This window comes from Simochromis diagramma, unplaced genomic scaffold (assembly GCF_900408965.1).
Source record: "Simochromis diagramma unplaced genomic scaffold, fSimDia1.1 OVJJ01000426.1, whole genome shotgun sequence".
NCBI lineage: Eukaryota > Metazoa > Chordata > Actinopteri > Cichliformes > Cichlidae > Simochromis > Simochromis diagramma.
In genome coordinates this window covers 1,850,832-1,866,142 of record NW_024387170.1, presented here as the reverse complement: position 1 = coordinate 1,866,142, position 15,311 = coordinate 1,850,832, and the positions used below count along the sequence as shown (strand labels likewise).

Here is a 15,311-nt window from a genome sequence, read left to right as displayed (position 1 = left end):
AGGCCACAACCAAGTGAGACGGATCCATGAAGCAAAAAGTCAAGCAGCAGTTATTGTGAAGCACATATACAAGAATGTGTTTCAAGTAAAGTTAAGACAAATTAAATTTATGCTGCAGTCACACTGCATTTCAGTACACTCAGGTGTAACAGCATTAATTAATTACATAGGAATACACACTCGTCCAGTAAGTGTATGAAACCAACACCTTACATGTCTGGGACACACATGTTATGAACCCCTTGTAAAAGAAAACTGGGTGGAGTTTTTCACTTTGACACTAATTTTTGTTCTTTGGCAGTGTGAAAGAAAATCATCCCAACAGAAGGTTTTCTAACAGGAGCATTAAACCATATCTCAGTCTTCAAACACTGGGAACATCACCTCAAAACCACTCATTGTATCCACATGTGAGACACTCAAATCCACCGACTGATAATTATTGTTGGACAGTAACAGGCTCTCTTTAATTAATTGACGAGGACCTAAAATATATCTACATGTACAGTGTTTATTTGGTTGACAAGATTTGACCAACATACACATCACATTTGCTTCTTTTGTTGAACTGTTGTCCGCACATTGTTGCCTTCTACTTTGGGAATGAATATGGACAAAGAGTCTAGGTTCGCTTCAACCACCAAACAAATTTGGGCGTTTTGTTTATGGTCATTACTTTATAGAAAAAAGTAATCCTGAAAAAACGAGTTAAACATTAACTAGTTTTAATTAGTTAAAGATTAAACAAAACACCTCGGATAGGTAAACTTGTGTTATAACTACATCACAACATAAATGAACAGTGACCTTTCACTAATAATCAGTAACAGTCTGAAAAGAATAACATTCAAAGTAAGTTTCTGAATAAGCAACATGCACAGTTAAGGACTCAAACACCAGCTCTTCAGACGTGGAACAGATGTTGAATCCAGAAATCATTGGTCACAACCTTCAGTTGTCTTCCTTATTCACTGGCTCCTTTACTGGTCTTTTATGCTGAGCACTGGGTCCACCAGTTTATTATGGACATGCATTAAACCTACAACAAAAATGAAAAGAGTAAAACAAACTGCTGGGATGTGGACTGAATGCCTGTCAAACATCCAAGCTAATGCTAATCTAATGCTAAGCATATATAAGTAAATATGCAAGTTTGCAGCTCTCGGTCTATTTGTGTAGCTAAATTTAAACACAAGTGTGTTTAAAAAAAAAAATGTACTAGTTAAGGTTTTCCACACATTGTTGATTTTATTCTACAAGCTTTTGCTTTTTTCAACATATTTAAATATGTTGCATGAGGAAAGTTGTATAAAGCAGTCAGGTAGAGAAACATAAGAACCAGCCCATTTATCATTTGTTAGCTAAAGCTAAATTGTTTGATCGCAGTAGTATGACATTTTAGTCCTTTTGGTTCACATACCTGTACTTACGGTACACATTTAAGTCAGTTAGCATTTTTCTAATCAGTTACCTGCACTGTAGCTTTTTAGTTAAAAATAACCAGGTATTAGAAACAGGCACACACAACAGGAGTGACTGGTACCTTTGAAGTATTTGACAGTTTTGACTCTGAGTTCCAAGGTGGCATCCTCATCACAAACAAAAATGGTGCGTGGGTGCTGCTGGAACGCTGATACTGTCCACATGTGGTTAACTCCCTCCTCTATGGCTTTGTAGAGAGCAAAAGCTTTGTGTGCTCCCGTGATAAGAATCATCACCTGAGCAGAGGAAAAGTGTGTTAAAGTTTTATTGTACTGAAATGACTATATTTAGCAGCAGCCACAAACATGGTTATTCAAGCAACTTTATATTGTAATTGTTATTCGTGTGTGATCAAGTATGTGACAGGAGTGCTGGACTTTTTTCATATATAAATGAAATACAATAGACACTGTTTTTAATGCACCTATCCCAAATTAGATCCTGATTCGTCTTTAATGGTGAGAGAGACTAGTGAAAACGTCAGTTTGTAGTGGTTTGTTGGAAGTTTGGAGATAGTAATGTTCAAACTTTTGCAGTTTAAAAGGGTTGGAAAGAAGGTCAGTGGAGCATTTTTCAAAAAGTACATCTTGACAAGTATTTGATATATGAAGCTAAAATTTCACAGCACTTATTATTTATGTTCAAAATTTTTGCACGATAACATTTTTGTACAAACTGGAGACGGCCGAGTAGAAAATGTCTACAACTTAAGACGGAGTAGCCCTTACAGAAGAGAAACAGTCTCAATAAACATCAGCCGGTAAAATATTCGCTGTCAAAATTCTGCGTGCTGGCTTTTCTTAAGGCCTTTACACACACAAGAGGTAAAATTTGTGCATATATTTTGCATGTAAAGTGTGTAAACAGGACAAAAAAGGACTGAAATAAGTGCCCTTTAAACTGACCTCCTTGGCATCCATGACAGTTCCTACACCAACAGTCAGAGCCATTGTGGGAACCTTGGAGAGGTCATTGCCAAAGAAACGAGCATTTGCCACAATGGTGTCCTTTGCGAGGGTTTTCACTCTCGTTCTGGAAACCAGGCTGGAGCCAGGCTCGTTGAATGCTATGTGACCATCAGGACCAATACCTACAGAACAAAATTCAACAGCATGTGGTAAAGAGCATAAAATGAAATGAATTGATCCCTATGACATAGTAGTAGGTGCTGCAACGGTGAAATTTTGCACATAGTTTTCTAACTACTTCACTCCTTTAACAACACAGTCAAAGATGCGAGGGCTACATATTTTTCTAATTTCATCTAAAGCGGCCGAGGGAATTCAAACCTTTTATTTGCCACAATCAGCCAACGTTACTGTTCAAAAAGCTCTTACGCCATCTGACCCTGAGTTTATAAGAGAATTACTCATTCTCTGACGCCTGGCTGTGTCCCTACGCATTTTAATCAGACTGTTATTGACCCTCTTTTTAAAAAGTACAGTGCATTTATGTGGACCTCAGATCTCGAGGGCTTTAAGGGGCACATCGAGTGCTCGTGCTTGTGTTGCATCTGTCCCCTCAATCACACTCTCTTTTAACACCTCATACACTAAGGCAAACCAACACATGCAACCAACAGGCCACTTTATAACAGACAAGCAGGGAGGAGAGCAGGTGGGTCTTCTTCCACTCCACTTTCCCAAACCCTGTCTGGGGCCGGGATGGCTGTGCAGGGGGCGCTGCTGCATCTGTCGTGAATATGTTGTGTCTCAAAGTCAAATGGAAATGATTACGCATGCTTTCATCTCGCCCTGATCACTGTCATTTGTTATTCCTCTGCCTGAGCAAATCATCTTTGGATTGCCTATAGATGGTTCACAATGCTGCTGCGAGGCTTCATGTGACACATGCGGACTTCAGTGATCCTTTCAGAGCCCTCCACGGTCACATGACTCCACATATCATTAAACTGCTTCAGCCATACAGCACTTAATAAATAAACCTTACTTACTTACGTAATGCAAATTTAACAACAGAGCAAACAACATGGAACACAGAATTTGTAAACCAAACAATTTGTAACAATAAAGCTATTTTTGGCTGCTCGCTTATTCACAAGAGTTTGCCACAGCCGGTGTGCCCAGTGACCATATATTAAATTATCTGGCCACTGGGCACACAAGTAATGCTATCTAGCACGTTAGCATAAACATTGCTACATTCAAGAAGAGTAAATATTGATGGATGATGAAGAAATGAAAAAAATAGTTCAAATGAGGAGCTGTCTGTGATCGACTCAAGCACAGAAAAGAACAACTGCCTTGAGTTCAGGCAACTTTGCACAATACCAGCGAACGAGATGTGGCAAAGGTACAGTTTACTCTAAGCTAGCAGGTTTTCCTTCTAATCAAAGATTAAGTCATGCCAAAGCTTAGAACTCCAAATCGAAAAAAAAGGAAGCCAAGAATAGATTTTTTATTGTTTTAGCCGTTGGGTTTATCTTTTGTTTCTTTGTATACCATTGGTGTATTACTTATATTAATAATATCCCAACAGAAAAACGCCACTCCACTTGTGCAGAGATAGAAACAACAATAATAATAATAATAATGATGTAGTGAAACAGCCACAATCTGCAGTCACAACACTTTCACAAATAGTTTGCATACCATGCAGCACTGCTGTGCAATCTATATCAAAAGCCACACGTCTGACCTCCAACAAACAACTCGATTCCTCCAGCTTCAGCGATCTTCTGCTCATAAGCCTGACACTCTTCCTCCAAGTTCTGTGCATTTCCATCAAGAATGTGAGCGTTGGCTGGATCAATGTCAATGTGCTTGAAGAAATTGTTCCACATGTAGGAGTGGTAACTCTCCGGATGAGCACGAGGTAGACCTGAACAGCAAAAACGTGTTTACTGAGAGTGAAATTAGTAAGAAAAGCCGAATGAAAAAGAAATAAATAGCTCAAAGTAACTAATCGTGTAGAGTATCACTCTTGATCACTCAGTTTGATGAAAATCTCTTCATACAACTTACTAATGTTAGTACATTCTGTTACTGCTAGCCCAAAGCTACTGAGTATTTTAGTCCTGTTAAGCCTGATGGTGGACTACAATGAGAAATAAATGGTTTAGTGAGCAGTTCTGAGCTCGAGGTCACATGTTTCTGTGTCATGAAACTGTCTCTTTCTACTTGGCTAAGTCACCACTGACACCTAAGCTGAACACATAACCTGATCATGAGGTTATTTAAGCAGCCTAAGAGCAAAGTGCTCTGTTGGGGTGATGCGGTACTATGAGGTCCTTAAGATAAAAAAAAAAAAAAATGGGACTTTGTATGCAAGGGGAAGGATTTTAAATTAAATTCTGGATTTAACAGGGATCCAATTAAGATAAGCTAATATGGAGATTTGTTAACATTTTAATTGATGCCCAACGCCACTAAATTATTGTGTCTCCTGCCATCTGGTGCGAGACGGCTGCATAAATCTGTTCATCTGTGCCTCATCTTTTTGTAAACACTATTAGAATGAAATCGCAGATACAAGCAGAGGAAGTTAACTTTCTCTGAAAGGTGGATGGGCTCCCCTTAGCAACAGGGTAAATTCAGTCCTTCAGGAGGGGCTCAGAGTAGAGCCGCTACACGACATCGAAAGGAGACAGCTAAGGCTGGCGCCTCCTGGATAAGTTGTTCTGGCCGGGCACGTCCTACAGAGATGAGGCCGCGGCATAGGTGCTGCGCATGTAAGCGGCATTAAGCAGGTCTTGTAGGAATGGGGTCTAATAGACACAGTGGAGGATGTGATCAGAGAGAAAGAGTCTAAATAAATATCAATAGGCAAGTATCAATTATGAATATTTTCCCCAAATGGTTAAAATTTTATTTATGAGGAATTTCAAGAAGGTCATTTCTAGTTAAGGTTAAAGGAATGTTTGGCTCAGCAGAGCACCGACTCGTTATCAGTCTGCATACAGAGCTGAAGACAAAAAAGACCAAGCTTTATGGGGAGCTTTTTATAGAGCAACAAACTCTTTTGATGCCATTTCCTTTTATGCGTTATCTGCTTCTAGGTAAGTGTTTGAGGGTTACAACAGAGAATCAAGTAGTTCTGATTTGCGCCTGTGATGCTGTAACACTACTGATAAGATGATAAACGTCTGTGGGCCTGTTTTAAAACTGGCTGTAACATTTTTGTTTCTGTTGTCAACTGTGACATATTAACTTTAATGCAGCTCATTAGTCACAGTTAACACACCGTCACCAGACTTGAGCCAGCTGCAAAGCTGCTAGTTTACACTGCTGAAATTCTGGTTTTGTCTCCCAGTACACGGCCCCACCTCAAAAACACTTTCTCCAAAGAGCCCACTTAGAGTTACACAACTAATACTGAGGAAAAAGCTGAGTCAGTTATCCTTTAACTCACCGACATATTCATCCATGTTAAATGTTTTCACATATTTGAATGAAATATCACCATGTCTGTAGTATTCAATTAACTTCTGGTAACAGCCATAAGGAGTGCTACCTGTGAGAAATGAGACAAATCCTACTTAGTGGGGAAACACAGACTTCACATTTCAGGACTCATTTTTCGCAACATGGGTATTGTTGTTACTCACCTGTTGGCAAGCCCAGAGTAAAGAACCTGTCAGCAGAAGGCTTAAACTGGACTATTCTGTTGCGGATGTATTTTGCTGCCCACTCACTGGCCAGATCATAGTCGTCGAGAATGACCAGCCTCATAGTAGTAAGCTCTCACTGAGTGTGTGTGAGAAAAATACAAGTTGGAAAAGTAAAAACTACTAAGTGTGCGCTTAGCTTATTTCAAATGCCTCCTCCGATAAATATTTGTATCTGAACAATCTGTCTGTATTCCTATGCAGAAAGGGCCAATGACAAACAGTCATTAGTGTCCAAAACTATACTTTAGTAAATGATCGGAAGTACTTGCTAATGCTAACAAGTGAAGCAAGTCGACCGGAGCGGAATATTTCACGTGTAGTGGTGTGTACACGTAATACTGCACAGTCTCGGAAATGTTCCGCACAGGATCGGGAATTACAAATCCGCAGTTAACACGCGTCTAACATTAGAGCGACAACACAGGTTACCTGCAAAATCTGTCGCTTGTCAGATCAGGAAGCAGGTGATCGTCACGTGATCATCTGCCCGTCAGCTGATACGTGTGGAACATATGGAAGTCCGCGTGGACCAAAACATGTTACATCGAAACACTAGCAGCAGTGTTACGAAATTGAATATTCTTCTTACACTGAATAATGCTGGCAGTCTTTTCTCAACACCATCTTCTTCCTTTGACTTCTCAGGCGTTGCCTCAGTGGATCTTCTACCCTGCTGGTCAACAGCACTGGTGACAGTCCGTGTTTACCTGCGCCTCAAAAATCCAACATCACGTTGTCAGTGTGCCCCAGGGCAGCTGTGGCTACAATGTAGCTGCCATCACCAGTGTGTGAATGGGTGGATGACTGGATGTAGTGTAAAGCGCTTTGGGGTCCATAGGGACTGAGTAAAGCATTATACAAATACAAGCCATTTACCATTTATTGTTGATGATCTGAAGTTTTCATTTGCCAAAAATCTGACACTAATAACTGTTCTGATGCAATCCTCCACATTTACACGGTCCCCACGTGGTTGGATTTTTTTCACTGTTGTGTGACCATTATGTTAGCTCGAGGTAATTCTTTAACATCACCTGGACGTACTCGTTAGGCTTTCCAGTAAGAAAGTTTGTTTTCAAGAATTCTTCTACTATATCTTTATTGATTACAATAAAGCTAAGAAATAATTCTCCATAGAAAGAATAAGGACATCTTTCACATGGGCCATTTGGCAGATTTTAAGACCTGCTTGGACTTACACAACCCCCAACCCAGAGGGTTTGTTCCCTCTCCCAGTATCAAACATAGGAGACATTGAATGTGGAAACTATTACACTCAACAGAAACAATGAGAAGAAAAGACAACTTGTGGTTCCAGTAATTGATTTCACATTTAAATGGTAGCATCCAGCGCTGACATCAAGCAGAGTGAATGGCTGAGCACATTGGCTTCCGCAAAACATGAGACCAAATTTAGATTTACATAAATGGGATACAGTAAAGTTAGTTTGTGTACATGGAGATTTTGTAGCCATCTGTCCACAACCACGTACAGTAGGGGAGACCGGGGATAGTTGTAACGTGGGTCAGTTGTAACACTTCCAATTTCTCCAGTCAGGGCTAAGTTTCAAATGATGTGACTCATCCTGTGCATGCCCAACTCAGTTCTGCTATCACATGTGAAAAATCAGCACATTTTGTCAAAAACAGACAATTTAACACGAAAAAAAGTAAGTTGTATGCCAAAAAGTAAGTTTTTCTACTTTATTTCAATTTCTAATAGCATTATCTGCTTTGCAGTTAAACTCATCAAACCTAAATTATGTTATTTGTATGTCTATGGGGATATATTCTGTGTAGGTCTTTAGAGCTAGTGTTTTAGCCGTTGGCTGTAATGTTAGCTAGTTCATGGCTATAGGAGTCTGGGTCAGTTGTAACAGCAACAGTCTGGGTTAGTTGTAACAATAATGCAGATGTTACAACTTACCACACTATTACTTTAACTTATATTAAACAAGTTGGGGCAACGACATCAGCAGAGAGAGGTTCACTGGTCGCATTTGTATATGCGGTTAATGCCATTGGTAACACAATTCCTCCACTGTTTGTGTTCCCACACATACATTATGCAGACCACTGTGTCAGAGATGGACCAGTAGGAAGTACTGGTAGTGGAAATAAATCAGGATGGGTGAAAGAAACAGATATCCTCATCTTTCTGAAGCACTTTGCAAACCACACCAAGGTAAGCCATGATAAAAAGTAATGGAATTGCGATGCTGGTGAACAACTACATTTTTTCAGCTTCATTGTTATGTTCAAAATTGGTGCAAGAGTTGTAGGTTATAATGCCCACTGAGCCAATGAGGCCAAACTCAAGGAAGACCAACCAAAATTAATGAAATATTCAGCTGCAGAAAATTCCATAATTTGTCTTTTTGGGGGGTTGGAATATGTTCAAAAGCTAGATTTCTGCATTCTGTCACACACACACACAGCTACATAAATGGATGTGTAAGTGCATTCAAGTGTTGAATAAACAAAGATTACATGTTAATATTTTGTCAGTACCCTTATTTCATTGTGTTACATTTCACCCCAGGATAGGTTACAACTAACCCAGACTATGGGGTTAATTGTAACATTTCACTCTTTGTGTTTGAGGCCATACCATGCAATGGGTAATTGTGCTGCAGAGAAAATAGCTGCACTATTTAATAGCAGAGACATGTAAATACTTTGCATTAAATTTTGAATCCACTACCTTAAAAGAGCTCCAATTTACAGACAGAAATGTCAAAAATGTTACAACTATCCCCGGTCTCCCCTACAGTCATAGGTTTGGACACACACACACACACACACACACACACACAAAGGTGTGTTGCATTTTGCTGTTGTTTTATGCTTTGGGCTTATCTAGCAATGTCTGTCAGTACTCAGAACACAATTAATCCACTTTGTGCTGAAGAGTTAAATGGTGCATCAAATGCCCTCTTTTATGTGAGTGCATACAGAGCACACACTAATTAATGAAGAATCTCTTATTTTGAAGGGAGTTTCATTTTAATGGAGAGAAATTATATCAACTAAAAATCACACACTCACAAAAAACAGGTTACATATAAGTTATAAACTGATTCATATGTCATTGAGTGAATTAAGTGTTTTAATCACAAAACATAACTTAGTACTTGGCGCAGACAGGTTGTTAGTGAGAACAGTGGTAAGATGTTTGTGATCTTGTTGTTGATCACCAGGTTTGCACAGATCTCAGGAAGCATTTTGGCGAACTCCTCCTCCTCCACAGCTTTTTTAAGGTTAAAGACGACATGAAACGCTACATGTATAAAGCCTCTCTTCTACACAGTCCTCATTTATAAAGTGCTTTACAAACCCCAACATTACAACTAACAGTTGGATTTTCCTGTTTGAGTCCAACTAGCCAAACTACTAACAGCCACTCAGGAGGTCAAGCTGGTCATCTACTGATCAGAAGGTTGGCGGTTCGATCCCTGGCTCCCCCAGTCTGTGTACCAAAGATCTTTGGGCAAGATGCTAACCCCAAGCTGCTCTCCGATGCATCCATCAGAGTGTGAATGTTAGATAGTAAGCACTTAAAGCTGAAGAAAGTGACTGTGGCATGTTGTGTAAAATACTTTTAGTGCTCTGGGAGAATACAAAAGTGCTACATGTACCATTTAAACAGACAGTGGGCAGTATATCCTTGTTTTCTTAACATGAAACTCACCGTTGCAGTCAGGTGCACCACGAATGTGATCCCCTTAAACTGATTTTAGTCTTGTTAGTTATCGATCCTAGCACTAGTTTGCCAACATAAATCTATTACCACAACCAACCACATGATGTGACGTGCTGTACTGACAGAAGATGGTGCTGAACATGTTTTTAAAAATCTAAGCTTGACATAGTGTCATTTCTAGCAGGGCTCGGTGTATATTAGCCTTTATGTGTTTCAGAGACTGGCTTGACCGCTCCATTACCTTAAAGTGCTTCTCCTTTTGTTGCCTTGGCACTATAATTTCATTCATCGTCATGCTGGAAGATCCATCTTCAGTCTTCTGGCTGAGGAAAGGAGGTTTTCATCCAAGACTTCACAGTACATGGCCAACAGACCGAGCAGCAGGTATTTCCTTGCTTCAACGTCCACCTCGGTTGGAGCTTTCATGTCGCATATTAATTACATCGTTGGACACACAGAGGCGTGTGGAATGGAAGAAATTGATTCTGTGGAGTGGTGTGCTTCATAATAATTAGTCGCGATCAGGAACATCTGTAACCGATTATGGTCTGTGTGCCCATCACTGCGAGCCAGAACTCTGACGGGGTTGTTGGGGAATTAAATAGTCATTTCATTTGATGATACACAAATCAGTGGATACGTTTTGAGTGTTTTTCTGGATTTTTGGTTGACATTCTCTTTCCACTAAATCACAACTATAAAAATTATCAACTGTTCATTTCTTTTTAAGTAAGCAAGCCTACAAATTCAGCAGGAGATCAAATAAAGTTTTTCCCCAACTATATATCCCATCTGACTGATAACCATGTTACAGAACAAACTTCTTGCAGACTTCTAAAGTGGCAAATGTGTTTTTTTCCTGGTAAAACATGTTCGTGCTAAAGTGAAACTTGGACTAACCACTGATCAGTTCTGCAACTCAAATAACCTGAGGAAACATCTGTTGACTTCTCTTTAGAAGCCTCTAAAACTTAAAAGATTCCAGTCTAATAAAACCTGTAATCATGAAGTATCATACAGCATGATAGAATTGATCAGTGTAAGGAGTTTTTATACAAGTATTTGGGATAAATTAAGGTTAGGTAAAAGTTCTTTCACAAACCTGTCATTGCTCATGTTTAAGGTGTAGTAAAACTGAAGCACTCTTCATACCTTTTTTCCTTTTTAGATTTCGTGACGGGATTTCTTTTTACCCCCAGAGTAGGTGGGAAACATCCCACTCACAAAAATATACACTAGTCTTATATATACATTTTCCTTTTAAGTTAATGTAAAACCTTCATCAAAAACAAATACACAGAAACAGTAACTGTCATTTATAATTTAATTCTGTAACATACTTCTTGTGAGGAATGCCAACAGGTATCCATGAACTCAATGCATCAGAAACAATCTTGGGGGAAGTTGCTCTGTGTTTAGGATGTGGAGTGGAACTGTCAGAGAGGTAGAAGAGTTAAACGGTAAAACTTGTTCCATAAGCGTCTCTGCAGTTAGAATAAATGTGATGGTCCCAAGCTGTCACTGAACATGCCAAGTAAACTCTTAAAATGGCCATGCTACTCTTTCTTCTTGTAGTCCTCCAGATGAGCCAGGATCCACCCCGATGGTCCCAGGATGGTCAGGGAGAACATACCCAGTCCAACAGCAGTTTCCTGGACATCAGAAGGTGAAAGAGAGGGCACATCGTCAGCTGTGAACCCGCACTATCACAAGAGCTTTTTTTTTTCTTTTTCTTTTTTTAAGGGGGGGGGGCACTGCAACAATTCATTGAGTAACTCAAATAATTCAACTATATAAAAAAAAAAAAAAAAAAAAAAAAAAACTCAAATTCATTGATGCTTCACACACAGCCCCGTAGCATGCAAATGTCCCAATTTTGTATACATCTCATTTTATTTGACTTTGAATGTTTATATATTTTTGCATTTAGGAAAATATTTTCTTTATTAAAAAAAAAAAAAAAAAAAAGTAATTTCACTGCAGCACATGCACTCAAAAAGTTGTTTTTCTGACAAATGTAGTATGCAGTTAAATGTTTCAACACTGCAATTTCTATAATGGAAACCAATGAGCAGTTCATTCTGGAAGACCTGTTTCTTTTCTAATTTGAATTTTCTTTTTCTTTGCTCACGTCACAAGTAAAAAAGTATTTCCTATCCCATTACTCAATTAATCCATGGAATAACCAATAGATTACTCAAACACTAAAGTAATCGATAGCTGCAGTCAGAGTCGAGAAGGACTAGGGCCTTATGGAGTTGTACAGCATCTCACAAAAGTGAGTACACTCCTCACATTTTTGTAGATATTTGATTAAATCTTATCATGGGACACCACTGAAGATATGAGCTTTGATAGAATGTAAAGTAATCAGTCTACAGCTTGTATAACAGTGTAAATTTGATGTCCCTCAAAATTACTCATCACACAGCCATTAATGTCTTAATTGCGGGCAACAAAAGTGAGTATACCCCTAAGGGAGAATGTCCAAATTGCCCCTTTTTAGCCATGTTCCCTCCCCTTTGTCATGTGACTCATTGGCGTTACAAGTTCTGAGGTGTGATTGGGGAGCAGGTTTGTTAAATTTGGTGTTATCATTCTCATACTGGTCGCTAGAAATTCAACATGGCATCTCATAGCACTCATAGCATAGCGTGTATCCTCCAGCTTCACTGTGCTAATGTATTTATATTATGCTAACATAGCTGTGTCGCTAGCGATCACATAGCACATCATTATATACCAGTTAGCAAACTTCAGTAACCCTGCAAACATCACTCCTGTCTTCATTTATGTTGGAAGTGATAACAGAGCTGTACGTTTGAATTCTCTCAAATCTCTCAGTCAGAACATGCTATATCATGTTTAGGTGGAAACTAGCGAGCTAACTTCCTGCTAACTTCTAACTCTGTTAAATGTAATAAATCCTGTTTTCATGGATGCCTGGATGTTAAACTTAATTGTTACACCTGGTAAAGCAACAACGCTGATCATTTTATTACAGATGAAAGAATTTAGACAGTTTTTAACTCTCAGTCGACGCCATAGTGTTCGTTTGACTTTGGGACCTGAAGTGGAGTTTGGACCCAGAAACAGCCAATAACGTCAGACTTAAAGATCGGATTGAAACCAGACACTAGGACTGCAACGATTCATTGCCATAATCAATGTCGCTGACTGTAAAAAAATTTTCATCGATGTGTTTTACTCTAAAACGGGGGTGAGCAACTACAGTCCTCGAGGGCCGGCATCCTGCAGGTAAATTCAGACATGCAGTTGTACCGAAAATAATGATACCAAACAAGGAAAAGTCAACAGTTTTTTAAAAGTGAAAGATAAAAGGTAAAATCAAAAGTAGTCAAAACACTTGACCCCAGAGGCTTTATGCTAATTCAGCTCAGAAGCTGTGACATACAGATGAACAGAGGAAGATGTTTCAGCAGTTTGGAAACTTTAGTTTGTGAAACATTGCAAAAACCACTGAAAGTCTTGGTTTCATCTCCTCCTATATCAGTGCTTATGTGGCGATATTGTCTGGGTAGCAACACCTGGATGATCTGAGATCCTCATCATCATAATAAATGTTGTTCCAGGTTCAACATTGCAAGTGACCAATCACATTGTTGTGACGTCCCCCTTTTGTGCCTTTGAAAAATCTACTTCACTTGCGAGAAGAGAAACCGCTTCTGTCCGCCGATCCAGGAACTTGAATTCTTTGAATTTCAGGATACTTTTCTTTAATAAACGGTAAGCATTATACATATTGTCCTTACAGAGGCGGTTTCTCTTCTCGCAAGTGAAGTAGATTTTTTGAAGGAGTTTGTTTTTTTTGTTTTCACATTGCAAGTGATTGGTCACTTACAATGTTGAACCTGGAACAACATTATTTATGATGACAAGGGAACAACACCAACACATCAGATCGTCCAGCGACACCTATCGTTCAGGAGGATACTGCAGTGGTTTCCTGCGCCTTAATGGCAGGTATGACTGTCTGTGAAACAAGGTTGCTGCCATAAGTGAAACGACTACTACAACGGCCTTAATGGCCCCATTACTTCGGGTATACTGGGGCCAGCAGTTGATATAATTTTCGGCGGTGAACATAAAAACAGCCTCGTCGCAAGTTGGAATAAGCAGAAAGATTTTAAAAAGATGAAAGTTTACTTCAAAGTTTCTTGAAAAGAAAACGAGTCTCAAGCTTGTATGGAGGGAGGTTGTAACACCTCCCTCTATACAATATGATAGTCTCCGATCTTCTACACACTTGTTAAACTGACAGAAACGACACCTTAAAACCGGCCGCGCCTCCCACGAGATCCGCGCAAGGTTACATAAATTGAGGCGCACGACCGGCCTACAGCACGTCAAAGCGCGACGCCAAAGCCCCCCATGTAACGCGGGAACGTTACACCCTTGAGTCTCTAACATTATAGAGACTCAGATTAGTTTATTATATTTTTAAAAAAAAACACACATTAAGCTCCGACCGCTGCACAGACAGTGACCTCGTCAGCCAAGGACAAACCATAGCTGCTAACACATTTAAGCGCGACATATCAAATGTAGTTCGCCGATAGATCAGACTTACAAAGGAGCCGATCTTGTCCTTCGCTGGTCTAGTGTAGATGCTGGCTCTCTGAGCCACGACGTGTCCCCTCAGGACAGGAGCAGCGCGGCGGGCAATCACTCCTAGAACTCCAGACATGTTGACGAATAATGGCTACGAAATGCGTTGGTTTCTTCTCGGCAACAGAGCAGCTCTTCTTCGTCGTCTTCTTCTTCTTCGTGCTGTTAACTGGCCGTTGGCAGACAGTTGAACTGGTGCATTACCGCCACCAGCTGGAGCTCATTTAGAACACCTTAAATTCTGTTTAATGTCCAGCATCCTGTTTGATTAAGCATGTGTTTGTAGTGGCTGTGATGACCATATATCTCTGAATTTAAAAAAAAAAACCTATTCATAAAATATTAATAACAATTAATAACAGAAGAATAGATAAATAAACAGGCATGAGCAGAGTGACAGTTTTTTATTTTTAAATTTAATATTTACATTTAATATTTTGAATGTTGTGGTCCAAATTTAACATAATATTCTGACAAACATTTGGTAAATCATTATAAAGAAAATAAAAGTGGTTCAAGTAAGGAGCCTTGGGGTACTCCAACCATATAATCAAGGTAAAGAGATTTCTTACCACTGTAAACAGGGGGCATTAAAATATGACTGAAAAATTATTGTGAACTGTTGGCAAAACATCTGGTTAAACATATGATATTCAGACATTCTCAAAAAATGTGATTTATAGAGCACCAAATCACAACTTAACAGGCCTTCATATTGTCAGGTAAAGACACTGCACAACGCATTGTGGGGAAGATGGGGAAGCTTAACTTTAACAGACTTGTGTTTGCTGCTGAATCATATACTACAGATCCATAATATAACACTGATCGTAGTTGATTAATGTATCTGCCCCTCAAATCCCAATC

At 39.4% G+C, this 15,311-nt stretch overlaps 2 protein-coding genes across 4 annotated transcripts; both read right to left on the bottom strand.

Annotated features, from left to right (window-relative positions):
• Positions 1 to 491: 491 nt before the first annotated feature.
• Positions 492 to 6,841, bottom strand: LOC120744600 (glucosamine-6-phosphate isomerase 2). 3 transcript variants are annotated; one of them, XM_040049108.1, is made up of 7 exons: positions 6,702 to 6,841; positions 6,050 to 6,188; positions 5,854 to 5,955; positions 4,141 to 4,323; positions 2,388 to 2,572; positions 1,544 to 1,718; positions 492 to 1,039 (listed from the first exon to the last, which is right to left on the bottom strand). In XM_040049108.1, the coding sequence occupies exons 2-7, from the start codon at positions 6,171 to 6,173 to the stop codon at positions 981 to 983; spliced, it is 828 nt and encodes a 275-aa protein (XP_039905042.1). In that variant the 5' UTR covers positions 6,174 to 6,188; positions 6,702 to 6,841; the 3' UTR covers positions 492 to 980. The 3 variants fall into 3 exon arrangements, with proteins under 3 accessions (XP_039905042.1, XP_039905040.1, XP_039905041.1); XM_040049106.1 differs by lacking the exon at positions 6,702 to 6,841 and adding an exon at positions 6,542 to 6,673; XM_040049107.1 differs by lacking the exon at positions 6,702 to 6,841 and having other exon boundaries at positions 6,050 to 6,535.
• A 4,280-nt stretch (positions 6,842 to 11,121) lies between these two features.
• Positions 11,122 to 14,614, bottom strand: LOC120744601 (cytochrome c oxidase subunit 8A, mitochondrial). Its single transcript, XM_040049110.1, has 2 exons — positions 14,407 to 14,614; positions 11,122 to 11,467 (listed from the first exon to the last, which is right to left on the bottom strand). The coding sequence occupies exons 1-2, from the start codon at positions 14,521 to 14,523 to the stop codon at positions 11,372 to 11,374; spliced, it is 213 nt and encodes a 70-aa protein (XP_039905044.1). The 5' UTR covers positions 14,524 to 14,614; the 3' UTR covers positions 11,122 to 11,371.
• Between the last annotated feature and the right edge of the window lie 697 nt (positions 14,615 to 15,311).